At 41.6% G+C, this 19,998-nt stretch overlaps 1 protein-coding gene across 1 annotated transcript in view; it reads left to right on the top strand.

Moving 5' to 3' along the window:
• Positions 1–19,998, top strand: part of LOC108024702 (cGMP-specific 3',5'-cyclic phosphodiesterase) — a 46,994-nt gene that overhangs the window by 17,390 nt on the left and 9,606 nt on the right. The window contains exons 3-4 of the mRNA XM_017094783.3: positions 13,236–14,312; positions 19,141–19,405. Of these exons, the coding sequence (XP_016950272.1) occupies positions 13,677–14,312; positions 19,141–19,405 (901 nt within the window). The 5' untranslated portion in view covers positions 13,236–13,676. The remainder of the gene's footprint in view (positions 1–13,235; positions 14,313–19,140; positions 19,406–19,998) is intronic.

Here is a 19,998-nt window from a genome sequence, read left to right as displayed (position 1 = left end):
GCGTGCCGAAAAAGGGGTTGGATGACAAACGTGCCATGGTTGCATGATAAATAGCAGCAGGAGCAGAGCGGGAGCAAACAAACTAACACAGGGCCACAAACAAACTGACAGCAAAGGACACACGCAGTTGGGAGGACCGAGGACTGTGAACCAGGACGAGGACCAGGTCCTGTGGGATCCGTGGGCAGCCGCAACTGAGTGACACACTGACTCCTGGACTGCACATTCCGAGCCGGGGCATAAATACCAAATGCCAATTGGTCTGGCCCACTGGTTCTGTTTCTGGTCCAATATGAAGTTACACAATTGTTTATTCAGGCCTACCACCCCCAGCTCCTTTGGGTTAGTGAATTTGTGGGCTCGGCGACCATTTTCCAGCTGATTTATGTTAATTAGCCCCACAATTAACTGGTCAGTGGCAGCGACAGGTCGGTAAAATGCATTATACCAAAGTGGAATTATATATATTCCATTCGGTAACAAGAAATGAGATTAACACCCAAGTTTGGCTTAATTTTCGTCTCTGTTCTTTGCCCTTCTCCCCTGATAATGGCCACCGCCGGCCATAATAATCTTTAGCATTTATTTCGCTATTAATCTCAATCAAATTTAATGTTTGAGCCAAAGTCTCTGCCTCATTTCTGGCAATTCTTTGCGTTTCCTTGGCCCTTTTGTTTTCGTATTCGGCTAATCTGAGGCCCTTTAGTTTTATTGGCAACGCTTCGGTTTTACTTTGTCAGTTCAGACAATATGGTTAATTAATATATGGCAGGCTTGGGTGGGTTTCTGGCTAACCGAGGGTTCTGTTTGGGCACTCAACTTTAACTCTTTAATTTGTGATTATTCTAATTACATTATTATATGGGATATTAACGTTGAATGTTTTTTTGCTTTTAAACCCAAAGGTTGTAACCGAAGGTTTAATAACATTGCTAGTAGGAGAATTATTTAGTAGCTTTTTAAAAGTAAAATCTTAGTTATAGTATATTACCTCAGGGGGTTTGATAACCTCTGTTGTTTTTATAAGCAGAGCAAAAATCCTTATGCAAATTTTAGTTTGACCTTTTAAAAGGTAAGTGTGTGTACCTACCCAAACTTACGTGCACTGCCTGTGGAAAACTCTTCTCCCCCCCAGTTGGCCATGAAGATTTCCCTGCTTTTTGGCTGGCTTCCTTTTCCAGAAATGGCTGGCCGACCATTAAATTAACCTTGACTTGGTATCGTGTCCATGGACACCTTCCCAGTCGATTCGCCGATGCTCCATGCTGTTGAATGTCCAATTACTGCTAACGTGCATAAATCACAGCTGTCAATTATATTTGGGTCCTGCCTCCACGTCCATCCATTACACACATGTATCCCCGCCGAAAGGACACTCGTGCATGTGGCATTAATGTGTGTTTCGCAGGCGGCAGCTGCGACACTTAAACATGGAGCCTAACTAACGTTTAATTAATTAATTCGCATGTTATTCCTTCTACGTGTGGCACGAACAAGTTTTTTTGTAAAACATTTATGCCCGTTTACCTACGATGGGGGGTAAAACTCATTCTGCCAGCTGCCTCCGAAACACCCATGTATGTATGGGAAAGCCAGCACGTATCGTATCTGCTGGATTCCTTGGCAGCGGCCAGCACATGCGGCACTTTTTGCAGATCTCATAAATTCTGCACCCCCACCGAATGGCTGACAAAAATCATAAAAAATACGTCGCTGCCATGCAGTTCTCGTATGTTCAACCATATTTTCCCTGTTGTCCGGGATCTTCCCACTGAATTTCACATTTTTTTCCCCATTTTCAGTTTCGATACTTGCTGTTTCTTTTGATAATACAAGCTACATCGTGCGAGCGAATTTAATTGCATTTTTAAACCAGTTCCGCCAGTGCCCTGTTATGCTTGTATGGGCTCCGAAAAAAATCCACAAAATTTCCTTGTTGGTTTTTTAACTGAAAAGAAAACAGAATTTAAAGTAGAAATAGTTACGTTTACAAGTTTATTTCCCTTTACACACAGTGTACTACATTTTTTAACTGACTTACCAACCAATTTCCTTACATCAAATTGACAGAAGATTTTTAAACATGTTCAATGTTAATTGCTGTTAAATAAAAGATATAAATCCTTATTAAAATTGTCTCCATTAACTACAGCCAAAGCCTATTCAGTCAAACTGCATATGTGATGATGAAGGAGTTCCATAAATACTCTTATAGCTCTGCCACAGTTGCCAATCGAAATCGCATTAAAAATCCCATTGATTCCAATCGAATGGCGGCAATTTAAATGGCCGGCGTAACGCCAGGAAGTAATAAAAAAGTTTCATTAAATGAGTGCTCGCAGTTAATGCCAAGCAGCTTATCTGGCGCGTAATACAATTCCACGCCGCCAAAAGATCTGAGCACTTACCAGTATATATGTTTCACCGAGTGTATGTGTGCCTCTATATATATTGGCCTGCTGGGAAAGCAATTTACATGTACAGCGCCAACATTATAAACATTTTAGCGACAATTCGCAGTCATTATTGGTATAAAAATAGAAGGCATAAGCGCCTGCCAAATGACAAATCGATAGCCTGAGAAGCTCCCCAACTCGCGGAATCCTTAAGCTCCATGTGGCAAGCAAGTCCCGAAATCAACAACTTATGATTCCCCGCCGCTGGAATATAAGTGCACCTCCATGGCAGCTTTTCGCAAACAGAGTGCAGCTGACTAAGCTGATGAAGCCATTTACAAACAGCCGGGAAAATGCGGAAAATGGTTGAAGTTCAGGGGGAAATGTTAAGGAAAATGGCGGATGCAAGGGAACAGATAAAAATTATCAACTCAATTGGTCATAAAGTTTTTGATAGAGGATTTGAACATTTTTAAAGTAGAAAATGAAGCATTAATATTCTGAAAGTGGTGGATAATGTGCTTGGGGGCATAAAGTGTTGCATACTTGTGGGTGCATTAAGAAATGGTAACTTTAAATTTAAGAGTAAATTGTTCTTAATAAAATTTTAAAACACTGAAAACTATTTAAAATGCACCACCATAATACATCCCTTTTTAAATAATTACAATTGAGAGGTATGAGAGAGAGGTATTACGTTTATAGAATCTACTTCTTTGAAGTCCTGATTATTACACTCTACCTTTCGCTGAGTCTGCGACTGACTAACAGGCAGACCTGGTGTTTAATTAATGAAACACTACAGACGGCTGCCACTTAAAAGCTGCGAAAATCCCCACGAGAGCCAAAAACTTTCGACAGCATTTAGTGGCTGGAGCTCAGGTGGAAAAGGCTTTTAAAACTTTCCATTTTGACCTTTTGTGGGGCGAACAATGCGGCGAGCGTTTCATTATGTTGCCACGAGGCGACAGAAAGCTGCATAAAATTAAACATTTATGGGTCACAAGTGTGTGCGAAGTAGTCTCCTGCATATATACGTATATATCCCGACAATTGCCAAACACGGCACCCCACGGCGTATGAGCAACGCCGCAAATCGCAAAAAATGTATTATTCAAATGGGGTGAGTGAAGGGAAGTGGGTGTGTGCGAATAGGACTTTAATTAGTTTTCAGCGATGCGGTATTGTGGTCTCGGGCTGTCCTGTTTTGTCCTGTCCCGTGTCCTTTCCACGTTTTGACCACAGTTGTTGCGGTTCCCAAGCACGGACACGCTAATGGCATTTCAATGTCCATCGCCGGCGGTTGAGTCACGGCGGCATTGATTGAATGATTGCATCGAACTATTTGAATATGAATACCTTGTTCTACTTGCTGACCACAGACTTTGCTTAATATATTTGTATTATAATCAATTTCTGCAAAATTTATGAAAGGAAATATGGTTTAAGAAAGTAAGGGAACTAGGCATGGGAACTGTTTACAGAACTAGAAAAAACATGATTTAAATAGATGAGGAAATTAAATTTATTTCGGTTTTATAAGAACTTTTACTAGCCTTACCAAAAATACTCTCTAAAAATTATTGTATATTGAGTAAATGAGCTAAAATATGTCCCCTTACGACTTTTGAAACTTATAAAGTTGAAGTTTAACTTAAAGCAAATGACATATATATTCTTAAGTTATTACAGCCTAAACCAAAAACCTTCCATTACCCACATATTTTAGCTTCATTACCTTATGAAAACACTTGACAATACACATTTGTGCTCCATTTTGCTTGGCCGAGTAAATGTGTTTGAATGCCACCAAGTCAGGCCTGCAATCACAGACTAATTTCATTCCATATGAATACCTCTGAAAAGCCAATTAATTGCCGTCTTGACTCCGAATCTAAAGCTCACCGCCCTCTGGCCGTGCACAAAGGACATCGAATGGGGCTCAAGTCAGCTGTGAAAATGCTGGATAATCAGCAGAGCTGATCCTTGGGATGCACACACCCGCTCATGGTCGCTTGGCTTAGGTCAACCGATGCACTCGAATCGGTTTAGACTTAATTTTACCTTCGACCGAGTCCTGTGATTGCAACTCACACACTGATTTGGCTTCACTTCGCAAGGGCTTCGAGTGCGGTATTTACGAAACCGGGATTTGGGAACTGGAATTTGCGATTTGGGATTTGCCTGGTAAGCCGGGGCTAATGTCATTTGCAGCTTAGCTACATAACAGCAGCATTTTGTCATTCAAGGAAATCAAAGGATTTCTCGATTGTTTCTGCTGAGTCAGTGAGTGGCTTAGGGTGCTCGAATTATTTGCACAAAATTCGGCAAATACAAGAGCAAAGCTCAGCCAAAAGAATATGTGAACACACTGTCTATGTATAGTTGTATACTTTATATATTGCAGAAAAACTTGAGTTCATGTGAAAAATGACAACCGACGGCTGGCCGTGATTTGGTTTATGAAGCATTCACTGCGGATGTCACAGCGCCGATGTCCTTGCCCTCGTTGAGTGTCGATTTCAGGACCCTCGAGTGCGGGCTGAATAGTAATGAGTCAGAGCTAAATTGACATCGAGCATTTCTTGTGCCCGATGGCGAGCAATTAATGTGCTTTATGTCCTGTCATATTTCCTCGGCTTCCAACGACGAATCATCCTGACAGTCGTCTCTTTATTCCATTCAACTTGGGCCTCCCAGTTTGGTTTGGACTTTGACATTGTCTGGGCTAAAAACTCTTGACTTGCTGCGCAAAAGTTCTGTGTAATTTCCCATCTCCACTCTCTAATCGAATTAAAGTCGCATTTACAAAACCGCCCCCCTTGAAAAACTTTTAACTGCAGCGTAAAACAATTTATTATTCAATATTTGTTTGCCGAAAGTTTTAATTGCAAAGTTTGGCTGGTGGGCCGCAAATTCGTTTACTCGTGTACAATCCGCAAAATTAGAATTCAACTCAGCCTGGCCAAGGAAAATGAGCTAATTAAAGTGCGGCAATGGGCGAATGTCAGGCGATTCCTGCGAAACGGATAGAAACAACAAGTGCGCTTAATCAATCAATGCAATCAGCCATAAATTGTCTTGAAACAAAACCAGGGCTAAATATTGTGATGCCATTAAGAGGCACTGTCAATAGAGGTTACTCTCCGCCGAGGTGCCGAGCCACCGGAAGTGGGTGAGGGTGGTTGGAGCGGAAACGGAAGCAGCGACAGGAGCAGAGACAAGGAGAGCGAGAAAGCGACTGTGGCAGACACAAAAGCCAAAGCCAATGCCACTTAAGCTTGTGCAAACACAAAATGCCTGACAGAATCTCCGTCTCCGTGTGACAATACATGGGGGAAGATACGATATGGTGTATTTTATATATATAGATAGATAGGGAACCCATCAAAACACCAGTCTTCAACGGCCCCTCAATGGTGTGTTATCAAATTATGCAGCAACGTTATTATTGCGGCTTGTTTCGTAGAATATTTCGTGTGTTTTCGATGGCAAAATTGAATAACAAACACGCCGGCAGACAAAGTGGTATTAAATTGCCACTTCAAGCTCAAAACCTCGCCGGGCACAGCCACGGGGTTTTGTGATGTGTGTGTCACCCGAGAGAGAGAGCAATGAAATCAATTTCACTCCAGTTCCTCACATGAAACGTCGGAAATCATATTTAAATTGTTTAAATTGGTAACGGGATGCGGTGTGGCAGCCGAACTTTTATCTAGGACCGTGACTTTATTTGATTTTGGACTTCCAGGGTGATTATTATGAGTTTGACATGTGATTTTGCGAAAGAAGTACATTGGTTGCCTAAAATTAAAGGTCCCAAGAGCCGGTTTCTCAAAGTCAGGTTAACGTTCGGCTTTACTGCTTCCCAGAAATTGTATTCAGTTTAACTTGAGGTTAAGGCTTGCTTAATTTAATTTGTAGGTTAAACAAATAAAACTGACAGAATATGTTATATTGTTAAATTGACAACACATTGAGAAATCAAAAATCCCTTTCTAAGCAATTTAACTGCAACTTAGTTTTTTCTGACATGACACTGAGAAATCGGACGTTGAGAAAGGGCAAGTGTCTTTCTGAACAGTTTAACTGCATCTTAATGTTCTCTTTCAGCCAGCAAGTTAAATCTTAACATGACATTGAAAAATCGGTCGAAGGCAATGTCAAAAATGATTAAATCAATTTTCCTTGTGGGATTACATCTCTCCCCGTTCGACGGCCTGAAGAGGCCATTTCGCCAGGGCCAGCCCGCAAAATTCCGGCCACTGAAGAGCAGATGGGCACAAAAAAGCCCAGGACACAATGCACCCAGTGCCGAGCCGTCCCATTCACTTTGCCGAGCTGCTGAGCGGTTGAGTCGCCGCTGCATTATTCTGTCAGCGGGCCACTATTTTCAGTCAACATTGTTGACATTTATGCGCCTTGTTGGCCCGCCGGAGCCGTTTGGAGCAGTTGGCCTTGTTTGGACCCGGCGGACCGGATTCAAGAGGTGCTGTCAGGGCGGCTTACACTCGGAGCGCCTGGGATTGCAGTGCCAAGGAGCTGAATGCTGAAAGCTAAGTGGTAAATTGGTTATTGTGTTGCATTAATGGACGGACACTGCACAGACCACAGGCCCCTGGCACTCACTTAGCTTCTGGTTGGGGGTTTTTCAAAGAGGAGCCCACTACTCCTTGAGTTTTCCCCATTTTAATTAAAGCCGGAATGCCTTGGAGCATCACAGCTTACTTTGTCTTCGCCTTGACTTTGTTTCGGGGCCAGCCGAAAGTTTTTCAATTATTTTGCCATGACTAGATTTCAGCTTTCCACCATAAAAAAAACAGGGAAAAACTAAACTGAGTCTCTGTGGATGCGACAAGTATTAATGATGCTACGGTGGGTGGAAAGTTGATCTGCTGAAAAGCTTTTGGCGATTTGAATTTCCCCCCTGATGCTGACACGCTTGCAAGAGGAGAATATTGTGGCTGGCCAAGAAACTTTGTGCATTTGACTGGGTCCATTCATCATTTCGTACGAAATTGCATTTTAATTGAATTTTATGGTTTGTTAAATGACCAACGGCAAAAATATTGGCAGCCAGGAATTTTCTGCTGCCGTGCTTTAAGGACTTTCAAGTGAACTCTGAGGTGAGCCAATATTGCTGGTAATTGCTGTGTAAACATTGCACAAAGCCAGGCATCTATGGAGCTCTTCAAATAAATAAATAAATAGAATGAAATCAGAGTTTCTTTAATGGTAAACATTCGGTTGCTGGATTCTGACACACGCTCTGAAAACCATCCGCAGGCAAATAGATTCGCCAATTTTCGATTGCAGTTTACCTCCAATAAATAGCAAATTTTTGACATCTGCAGTATGGGAAGCACATGGCCACTGACAATAAATTCCAATTTGCATGCCCAGGGCAAACATTTCCAGTTCGACAGAGGAATTTCTGGCACAATGAAAGGCAATCACAAGGTGGGGTTGAGGTTGAGGGATTCTCCATGTCATGTCATTTTATTTGTGGCCGGTACACATTTGGTCTAATGTCAGGAGCCACTTGAATGGCAACTTCAGGTGGATTACATGTCGACTTATCCGGCAAACGACCGAAGGTTCAGAAATGTTCTTCTCATCTCCAAGTGTAATTAATTTGTAATACAAAAAAAAGTTTTGATCAATTGGCTTTGATAAATTTCGAATGGGAAACAATGGCCAAACAAATTATACCAAAAATATATTATTGGTTAAAATATAAGTTTTTACAGCACCTAAACATATTCGAAATATTTTACATATTTAATTTTAATTTAATTTAATGGATTATCTTTTAATATTTATATTTAATTCTTAATTTAAGATCTTCTGAAAACATAAACAGCATAATCAGTGCACTCCTTGTGGTTCCCTTTAAATATATAGTTTTAATTTTCCACTGAAATTCCTTAGAAAATCCAGCCGAAGGTTCCTCGCAACTAGCCGAGGCATGCAAACATTTATTATGCAACAAGTATTGTCTAAGAAAATGTTTCGGGGAGGCCTCTTGCTCATGTGGGAAATGTAAATTTTGAATTACCACAACATGAGCAGGGCTTCGAGAGGGGGTTGTGGGGTGTTTGGCTTTGGAGAGATGTCAGCACCAGGATTTTCCACCCCCTTCCCGCCCATCATTTCGCCTTGGGCGCATTTTCCACTGTTAAGCCAAAAAGGCAAAATTTCCTCTGGGATGCGGCAGCCGTTGAAAGCTTATAAAGTGCAACAGCAATGCGGCAGACTTTGTGCATGTGCATTGGGCCGCTACGTGACTGTCCTGCCAATGCCTTAAATGCAAAAGGGGGCCAAAAAGGGGGTCTAACGGCCAAGAGCACCGCTAAGAGCCACTGATGAAGTCGCGTCCAAAATGCAACGCTGCAATTTGGCAAATTGAAAACATGCGACGGGAGGCGCTGACATGGCCAGCTCGGCTGCAGAGCAACAAACTAGCCGCAAAGTTAATTTACCAGCTCCTTCTCGAGCTCCCTGAAAGTGCCCCCCTGCCACTTACCCCGTTTCGGCCATTTCCACTGCACGCACGTCGTGTAATAGGCACTTCCGCTTGCAAAATGGCAACAATGTGGCGGTGGCCGTGGGTTTGGCGACGGGGTGATTGGGGGTGTTTGGGGGTGGTTGCAACTGTTTGCGTGTGCTGCTCGCCACTAATTCCGTAATTTCAAACGTGCTGGCCCCAGTGCCCCAACACCATTGAATGGACCCACACTGAAAGTCTCAAGAGGATTTTCCAATTAATATGCTAATTTTTACCTAGTTGATTACGCAATGAAATTAATTTAAAATCCTAATAAGCAAAAAAATTAGTTTTAAATTAATCTGTTGTATAAAATTAAAGAGCACAACATTTCATAAATTTAATATTGATTAAATGTTATTTTAGAATGATTTATTAATTTTCAAATCTAGGAGGTATAAATCTAAATTTAAATCTAGGAGATACATTTTATTTTGTTTTCTATAATGCAAAAATTAAATTTTTACGAAATTAACTAAAATTAATATAGCTCACATTTTATAATTAGGAATCTTTAACTACAATTAAATTGCTGCTTATAATATGGAAACACTGTAAAGTGTATTAGCTTTAATTAAGGTTTATATCCCTTTGTATATCACAAGTTCATGTCAAAGAATCACTTTCTCAGTAGATTTTAGGACACAGTTTTACAATTCTTCAAAACATACATATGTATATGTATACAACTTTTTGTTATAGTTTTTATATTTGCTTTAAAAAATCACCAAGAGTCAAACGATTTTCTATTTAGAATATTCTGTTAAAGTTGCCTTAAAGCTGGAAACTTAATGTAGTTAATGCTAATTTGTTTTCTAAATTTTCTGCGAGTGCCCCCTCGCTGTTTGCCTTTTATTTATGGTCTCCGCTGGGCGATGCAGGTGTCCTGCTGTCCTGCTGGGCGGTGGAGGTGGTTCGGTTGGGCAGCGGTGACCGCAGGACCCGTTCAGTCATTTGCATGCCCCGCCTTCGGAAAGTGACGTGGCCCCAACCGCAAAGCGTCCTGCAACCTGCAGCCTGAAAACCTGCAACCTACAACCTGCAGACTGCATCCTGTAAGCCGGGAGAGCCACGGATCCTGCGTCCCTGACACGTTTTCGGGGCGCACTTTAATTAAAAATAACTACTGCCTCTGGTTAAGTGTACATGAGCACCGAAGCCAACTTACACATATTTTTTTAATTAAGGCAAATATGAGTGAGGCGAGGCTCTGCTGTTTGTTTTCGGCTGATTTGACTGGCTGATTGCAATTTGCAATAAACACCGGCGATTTTAATGCGAGCTGCAGTCGCAACTATTTCGCATGCTAGCGGAACATTACAAAGGGCTTGTAATCCCCGGTTTATACTAATTATTTTGGTGGTTTCATGCAGAAAGTAATGCCACAAAATGCGCTACATTTTATGCAAAGCGAAGGCCATAACCGAGGCGGAGCTTTAGATATGCATGAGTTGGGCTTACTTTCTCCCCCCCTGAATTTCTTTTTAATAACAATTTTTATTACCATCTTAGTAGAAAACACAATTGCCAGGAGTTACGGGAGTTCAAGTTCATTCATTTATAATATTCTTTAAATTTAAAACAAAATTTCGGAAATACTTCTAAATAATTTATTGAGAAAAAGTTTTTTCGAGTTGAAGATATATGTTATTATTATTAAAAAATACTTCCCTTTGTTTTACAACATGAAAAATAAATCTCTAAAATTGTACGCTTTTAGAACTGAGATGATCTAATTTAACACATATTCAGATATTCAATATTTAATGTTGAATACTTCATGCTTCTTCGAATGAGAATACAAGTTGGGCAAGGCAGTGCATACAGAAACTTATTAGAACTAGGCTTGGTGGTGCTATTAATATAATCGCAACTACATAGTATATACGGCCCCCACATATGGGTCCCATTTTACCATTTTGTATGCGCCGTCGACGGTGATTTCCGCTGCTCATTTCCGGAAGCGAGTGCGTGACCCGCAGGACAGGCCTATTCCCCATCCCCAAGCCGAAGCCCATTCCCATCCCCATCCTCATCCTCGTCCTCATCCTGCTCATGACCAGCTCTAATTGCTCTGCCGTCGAATTAGGAAACAAACTATCTGCTGAAGGCATCCGGGCGACCGCAGCGTCAGTGCTCCATTTTAAATTATGCAAATGTTGACTTGGTTGATGGACAGGCGCGGTGGGACGGATGGATTGTGGCGGTGGTGGTGGCATTGTCGATTCCACCGGGATTTCGGTGGGTGATTCGGGTGCCTCAATGGCAGCTAAACGCTTTGGCAAATGCAGATTTTGCATGGGTTTAATTACGTCTAATTGTTTGCATTTTGCAGTGAAATATATTTGCATGGCTCAGGCAAATGCTAGATATTTCCGCTGGCACGCTATGTTATACTAATGTAAATTTGATGAATTTCTAAATGAGTTTCTTGTTTGGCCAGAGGTCGCACGGCATAACTGATTCCTTTATGGCGCATTTGCCCAATTAAATTGCACTTTAAAATGGTTCCAATTAAATCAGGCTTAATTCACTTCAAGTTCTCGTTTGCTCCTTATTTTATCAACTTAATTGTGCTCGAGAGCAGCGCCACTAAGCTTATAATTTCGCCAACTTAATGTTCGATTTATGGCACTTCGAGCAAGGTCGACTGGCCATAAAAGGGGGAACAAAAAATTTGTTTGCCAAAGTGCGCATTAAACTCTTAATCTTTAGTGTTGACATTAAATTTACAGCAGCAACTAAGCCGGGGGGGTCGAAAGTATCGCCCACGAAAGCCCCGGCGAGAACAAAGCAATTTTACAGGCCACCCAGGGCAAACAAGAGGACAAAACCCATCTGCAGAGCGGAGTTCAGGAATTTATTACCCAATTTGAAATTGCAAACGAGTGCGTGATAAAGTCCTGGCCACTGTGGCCTGTCCTCTCGCTCAGTGTTTTATTCAAAACACCATTGTTTATGCCGCAGGAAGAGGTCGAGAGTCCGAGCAAGTGCAGGCTGCACGGGAAGTCATCGCCGCCGGTGGTCAAGGTGGCATGTTCAAAGGACAAAGGACCCTCACAGGATGTACTAAACGTACAGAAATAAACCGGACTGGCCCACTTTGATGCTGCTTTATGACGAGCAGATGGGATTGGCTTCGTTCGGTACAGCATATTTCGATGCAAGTGGCAAGTTGCAAGTTGCTAGTTGCACGTGGCAAGCGCCGAAAGTGTTTACCATGCAAATGTCGAGGGCCATTTCAATGCAAATGTGCACAAATGGCAACGTTGTTTCACCACCCCGCCTCCACCAGCCACCCCCTTTTTCATTTTAAACATTTTTCCTCTTTTGTTTGCGGCTCTATGCTCTCGGAAATGTGAATGCAAGCCACCTATCGAGTCCTGGCTTTTGCATTTGACGTCAGCTGAAATTACCTATGCCCCTGCCCTCGGTTTCGGGGGCGGGCGGGCCATAAATTTGTGTCCCATTGAAGCATTTAAATTTATTTCCATTCCGCATTCGGGCCGAGATTCCAAGAGATTTCCCCACTCCGCCGGGGGATCTGCGAATTTATTACCCGCAAATAAATTCTATGTGATACATTCGCATTTTCGGAATTGAAAAGGCAGGCGAGAAGGACACTTGAGTTGTATAAAAAATCTTGATTCGGAATTCAAATTGGTAGAGAGCTGTGAAATTTATGTTTCCTGCATTCTTGGGCCGAACCTTTAGTAAAATAAAAGATTTTTGGAGTTATTCGTTCAGGTATTTGCTAATATGCGTGGAATATCACTTCTTTATAGATAGGGTTTTGAAAGAAAGTATGGAATGCGCTTTAAAAAACTTGAAAAAAACTAGTATAGCAAGTATTTTTGATTAATAATTTCAAAATATTTTGTTTAATTAAATACTATATTTTTGTAAAACCATCTTAAAAGAACCTTTATATCTTTATTGGCTATAATATATGTTTTATCAAAACATCTTTAGCCAAATTCAGTGAAAGTGCTAGGTCGTAAGAACCTGCAAGAATTTCTAATATCCTGGCAAACTTCCCGGCAACTCATTAATTTTTAAGCAACTGATAAGGAGATACGTGGGAGGACCTCCGCACTCAGAGTTAATGGCTCGGCTAGGCCACGCCCTGCTCATCTAGAATTTCGAAAGCGATTCGCTTAATGGCAGCCAGCCATTAGCCTCAAGTGGCAATGTGGCAAAGTTGCGTCTAAACTTTCCATTTGTTCCATTTAAGCTGGCCCCTAATCCGCCATCAAATACTAACTTTCTCCGTTTCTTTCTCTCTGTTTCAGATTTTCCTCAATCAAAGGGAAAAATCAACGGTTAACCGGCGAGTGGACGCATTTAAAGCCGCTCGAAAAAGACAAACAAAGGGGCAGACGTGCGTGAAGCGAAATCTGGCGGCTAACCGATGAGACTGGCCTATCATCAATTACCCCATTGCCACGCACCTGGCCATTAAAGTGGTGGTGTGTGCAGAGCAACAGGTTGGCCGGGAAAATCCCCCAGGATTCCAGGAGCACCGGGCACCGCCATAAGTGGGCGAGTACGTGACTTAATCAGCGGACGCAGCAGGATTCGGAGTCTGGCTAACGAGGCAAAGGCTACCAGAAGGATCAGAAAAACTAGGAGAAAGAGTAGCAGGAGCAGGAGCAGCAGCAGGAGGAGGAGGAGCTGCCTCCCATTTGGCCCGCAATGATTTCAGGCACGGCACACTGAGCAGCAGCAGCAACATGACAGATGTGTCATCGCCAGCTGGCGGCGCCGCAGCTCCGGTTGAAATGACCACCAGCAGCTCCATAGCCGCCACCCCGTCATCCTCGTCCTTGGCGACATCCTCGACAAAACCGCTGACCAATGGCGCCAACAAGACGGCCACATCAACGGCAGCTGGCAGCTCGGGATCTGGAGCCCTCGCCTCCGCCAGCTCAAGTGGCAATCAGGTCAAGCTGGAGCATCATCACCGGCAGAGCAATAACAATCGACCTGCGGCCAACACCACCACCACCAGTCGCAGTCCGGAAATCAAGCTGAGATCTCCGTCCGGCGAAGGTGATGGTGCCTCCAGGCTGATGGCCACTTCCCCAACCCAATCGCCCTCGCTGACGAGCATGCAAACCCAGACGGGTCAGCCGGATAGGTTGGCCAGGGCGAGCACTTCGACGGTCTCGCAGCAGGATGTGGATGAGGTGGCCCGGCTGTTCGAGGAGAAGCCGGAGGCCTTCGAGAAGTGGCTGACGGAGCGGGCTCCTCCGGAGGCCCTCAGCCGGCTGCAGGAGTTCATCGAGAATCGCAAGCCGCACAAGCGACCCTCGGTCACCTCGGATCTCTTCCAGCAGTGGATGGCCGCCTCGCCCACCGTGCAGCAGGTATGTCTTATTATCATATTATTATTATAAAATAGATCGGAGAGAGATATCAGATAAGGAGGTACCAGATTAATTTGACATAATTTTTAAGTTTATAATCATATTATTTTTAACAGAATAGTTTCTCATGTTCTAGTAGCTAATTATAATATCAATTTCAACTCAGAGGCAAATCCAACTCTTGATTAAAAGTTGTCTTAGCCCTTGTTATTTGACTAAACTAATTTTGCTCGCCAAATCTGAGGTCCTCTACCATCAAATCCATGCCATCTATTTCAGCCATTTCTCTCCTGTCCCCGAAATTTCCCGCCAGACAAAGGCGGCAAGTGCAAATGCAGTTGCATTTGCCAAGTGGCAGTGGCAATTGCAGCGGGTCCCCAGCACTTGGCCACCAACCTTTCAGCCTTTCACACAGCCAGAGCTCTGTTTGCCCACCGACTACCATTCACCAACTACTTTCCGCCATCCAGCGACTGTTTGAGCTGGTATTTGTGTTTGCCCTGCTTTGTTTTGCCCTGTTTTGTTGTACTTTTGGCACTGCTGCTGCCTCGGCGCTGGATTTCCGCTTTTATTTAACTTTGTTCGCCTTCTCGCCGAGCGAATTAACTAAATTGATATTTTCACAAATTTCCTTTGGCTTTTCTTTGGCGTTTTCTGCGTGTGAAGTTCCCTAATTGGAAAAACTCACACAGCCACTTGGCATTGCCTCCGCCATTGCCATTTCAGGACCTTTTCCTACGCTTATGTTTAATTCAGGCACTAAAAATGAGAGTACTCGCCTTCAATCGACAGCAAAAAAGCATGCTTTATACATTTATTGCTTATTTATTGACAACAAGCTCCGCCGGCAGGTTTTTTAAATCGCTGCCTCACGTCGGCGTCAAGTATTTTTCAATTAACTTTTATTTGATATTTCTGTAACGCCGCTTCAGGGGGAAAATAACATAAAATAAAACACGGCGGAATGAATGTGTGACCTGACCTTTTTCGGTGAAGAATGGCCTTTTCGTGAAATGAATTTCGAGTGAGCGATTTTATTGGCACACATGAAAAATGTATGATTCATTATTGCAAAAACTATACATATTTAATAATATTTCACTTTGATTTCATTTCTTGTATAATGATTTTAAATGTAAATTTTTGTGCTGGATTGTGATACATCATTCATAAGAGTACATATATGTTGTCTTTGGCTTAAAATTTTTAAATAAAATGTGTCCAAAATATGGTTAAAAATTTACTAGATCATTGGTATGTTTAATCAATAGGCGTTATAATAGTTTTTGAATTTTTTGAGTGTTATTAGATTTTTTTAATTTATCAAACACTTTAAATAGTTAAAAAATGCGTAAAGTTTCAGATTAAAATCGGAATGGTATAGATAATCAATACTTATATAATATTTTTCGAATGAGTGGATTAGTTTTATTAAGGGGTTACAAATTCCTAATGGGAACACTTAAGACTGTTAAACTCAATTACCTCTGCATACCTTATTTATTTGCCTGTTTATTCGAAATGCTCGTGATGGCCATCGAGCGAGTGCTTGAACTCGATGACTCAATTGAACTCTTTTGAACCACTCATTGCCGTTGGCAACTGTCATCGAGACCCACTCGTGCAGTGCGTTTTCCGAATGTTTACTTTTCTTTTCTGGAAAATCCATCCAAATTATGTTAGATCACAACTTGAACTGCAAATTGCTCTTCAGCTGCAATTGGTTGGGCAAAAACAGAGGAATACTCGCAGCCAAACAAGAAGTGCGCTCGAGTCCCGCATGGAAATCGGCACTCACCTGGGCACTTGTGAATCAAAACTAAAAGTCAGTGGAAAATTCTTTCAGCCAGGCCATCGGCCTGAGTGTGTGTGTGGTTGTGTGTGAAAGGAGGGAAAATGGGGGAAAACTAGGCCAGTGTCCTGGGTAAAACAACAAGCAGCCAACCTTTGAGACCTTTCAGCGATTGTCTGGCTTAGTGAGTGCAGTTTTTCTTCGTTTTTCCCCCCCACTTTTTTCTGCAGCAGGTGTGCAGCACGTGTGCGCCTCCCCCCTTTTGTTGTCGATATTGTCAATTTATTTAAGTGCATGTTACGCAATGCAAACTGCAATCCCCGCTCAGGGTATTTCCAGTTCTTAGCCCCTGTTGTTTATCCGCATTTGTATCGGCAGCATCGGTGTGCCATATATAGGCACTGAAATTTTCATGCCATGCAGGACGTTTTCCCCCATTAAGAGTCATTTCGTTTTCATGTTTTCACTTTCCTTTTGCAAAAAAAAAAATAAGAGTACGAAAAAAAGAACAATAATGAAAACAGCTCGAGTGCTCGACGTCGTTCGTTGATTTTATTGTTGTTTTAAGGGGAACACTCAATGCCACTGGCTGAAGTTCAAATTTACTTAACGCTCCGTCTGGCTTGGCTTTGTTTTCACTTCCCTTTATTTGTCTGCATTTTATTTAATGAATTTGCATTGTTCCCACCCGAACACAAACAGCCATGTTTTTCTAACTTCCAGTTCAATCCAAACAGGGCGGAGATTATTTGACGAGTCTTTTTGCCAGCTTTTTCTGCTAAGTCGGATTTTAATGGCATTTAATTACTTTATTTATCCCCCCTTTTTATATCTTAAGCAAAAAAGGGCATTCGTTAGGGGATTAAAAATACAAAAGGATTGAAATGCAATTCATTTTGTTTTACACAAAGATAATTGAGCATTAAAGAGAATTTTGAATAATAGGATAATAAGGGATACCAAAAGAAAATACAGTGTCTTTAAGTAGTATACTTATTTTCATACACATTGTAGTTATTGATATTTCTGGCCAGGCGCCACATGGGAAAGGGCAGAACCGCCAGTAAATAGCTTTAATTTGTCAGTAAAAATGACGGGGAGGCGGGTGGCAATGGGATGGCCTGTTTTCAGGACCAGGATGAGGACGGCACACGCAATGTAACCAGCTCCCAGTTCGCAGCTCGCAGCTCCCAACTCGGTTAATTGGCCTCTCGCACGCACAGGTCACAGGATCGGGCTACCGGGGTATTCAGAGGGCTTCCAAGGATTCAGGACCAGGGGCCTTTTTCGGTATTCAATTACCACATTGCCGCAGGACGAGGAGCTGGAGCTGGAGCTGGAGCCGGGGAACCGCTTAAAGGCACAACTGCCAACTGCTGCTAATAGTCACCCTTTGAACCGGACCAAGTTAATTTCCAATGAAATTGGGGACCAGGGCTAAATGGCCAGAAATCGAAAACAGAAATAATGGTACGTGAGCGGAGACAATAGCCCTTATTGCCCTAAATGCACTGTTAAATATTTAAAGTGCTCCCTGCTCTCTCGTCCTGCCAAATAATAATGACCAGCTAATAATAAAGCTATTTATATGGAATCTAATTAAATAGCGGAATTATTCCGCTTTCTCATGCCAGACAATAGAATTCAATTACTGTCCAGACACGTACTGGCAGGGCTCAAGAAAACGCTCAAGATGTCCTAGAATGTTTTTGGGAAGGAGTGTAATTTGTGCTTCTATAAATAGGTATGGTTAAATAATATACACTTATAACAAATATGTCGAAAGAATTGCGTCTCTAGGTATCTGACCTTTTTGATAATAAGTAAATCGATTTTCAGCAAATACTAAGGTCTTAATTTTTCACTCAAAACTAATCAGTATTTTGGGCGAAAAAATAAAAGTATTGGTCCAAACACCGAATGCCATACTTTGTTGAACTCACAAACAAATATGCAATCAATTGGCATTCACACTTAAAAAAATTTATTTTTGACCAATTTTTGCAAAAATAGACTATGCTACCCCTTGCAAAAAAGTGAAAATTTGAAAAATTTTTTAGTTTTTAGATTCAGCCAAAAAATTATTGCAATCAAATATCTAGCTTGTTAGCTCTTCAAAACTGTATGAACTTTAGGTTTTGGAGCATTTTTGACCAAGTTACACCAAAAAAGGAAATGAAAACAATTGCATTATGGCCAACAAACGAATTTTTTTTTTAACCGAATTATAATAAGTGTTTTGGGCGAAACAACAAAAATAATAGTCCAAAAATGGAGTGGCATACCTCGTTGAACTCGCAATAAAATTTCGAATCAATTGGCATTTATAACTAAAAAATTTTATTTTTGACCAATTTTTGCAAAAAAAAGACTTTGCTACCCCTTGCAAAAAAAGTGACAATTTGAAAAATTTTTAAGTTTTTAGAACCAGCTAAAAAATTATTGCAATTAATTATATAGCTTGTTAGCTGTCTAAGACAAATCGCCTTTTGGTTTTCGGACTATTTTTGACCAAGTTATACCAAAAAGGGGAAATAAAAAAATTGGTTTTTGGCCAAAAACGAAAGTCTTACTTTTCCAACCAAAAGTAATCAGTATTTTGGTCGAAACAATAAAAGTATTTGTTCTAAAACGGAATGTCATACCTCGTTGAAATCATAATAAAATTTCAAATCAATGGCCATTCACACCCAAAAAATTTTTTTTTTGACACATTTTTGCAAAAGATACGATGGTGTAAAAAGTCAAAATTTGCTACATTTTTTAGTTTTCAGAATTAGTAAGAAAATTACTGCGATTAATTATGGAGCTTGTTAGTCGTCCAAAAACGTCCAACTTTAAGGTTTTTTACCAATTTTTACCAAGTTACGGCAAAAAAGGTCAAAGAAAAATATCGGTTTTTAGCCAAAAAACAAAGGCTTATATATTTTATTTAGATCGTATCTGGATCTCGTTGTGCAAATTTTGTTTTGCTTCAATGAATCCTCAAGCATTCTATTAACGTTAATGGTGTCTGTTTCGTCAATTCGCCCGCAGAAATCCCCTCGGAGTCTCTCGAACTCTTCGGCATCGTCGCTCCCCGAGAGCCGGAGGCACCTAATGGACCTGGACGAGGGCGAGCTCTTCATGGAACTGATTCGCGACGTGGCCAACGAGCTGGACATCGACGTGCTGTGCCACAAGATTCTGGTCAATGTCGGGCTGCTCACCCACGCGGATCGGGGCTCCCTCTTTTTGGCCAAGGGCACGCCCACCAACAAGTATCTGGTGGCCAAGCTATTCGATGTCACTCAAAAGACAGGTGAGCCTGCGATGGAAATGCAACATTTCCATTGGCAATTTTGTTGCCCCACACACTTTGGGTTTTGTAAGGGTGCACTGTGTTTGGGGGCGGAGTCCTTGTGGCACAGGTAATCCCGCTTTAATTAAGGTGAACAATGCACACAACGAACAGTAGCACAATGGCTGAAGAAAGCAAAAATGAATGAAAAATGGGGAAAAGGCGAGACAAGTGAGCTCAGTGATTTCCACAAATGCAGGGGGAATAGACTGAAGGACTCTGTTAAAAGGCAGATAGACTGAGGAAAACATGGTCGAAATCCATGTATAAGAGAGGAGTAGGCAAAAGCAATCAAGGTCGAGGAAAATAGGCATTTTGCATTTTAATTGTTAGATTTTGTCGAATTGTTGTTCAGCATATATGCTTTTCTTAATAGGTTGGATTTCAAAATGAAATAATACATTGTTTCATCATCAGATTTCCTTTGGTTTTACAAATACAAAACCTTGTAATAACATTAAGTTCTTCAGAAATGGAAAAACAATCTAGAAACTACAAAGCTCACTCTTTTCTAAATTTTAACCCTTAAGCAATTTTGAACATGTTTTAGAGGC

The sequence above is a fragment of the Drosophila biarmipes genome, chromosome 3R (assembly GCF_025231255.1).
Source record: "Drosophila biarmipes strain raj3 chromosome 3R, RU_DBia_V1.1, whole genome shotgun sequence".
Lineage (NCBI taxonomy): Eukaryota > Metazoa > Arthropoda > Insecta > Diptera > Drosophilidae > Drosophila > Drosophila biarmipes.
This window is presented reverse-complemented; position numbering and strand designations above follow the sequence as displayed.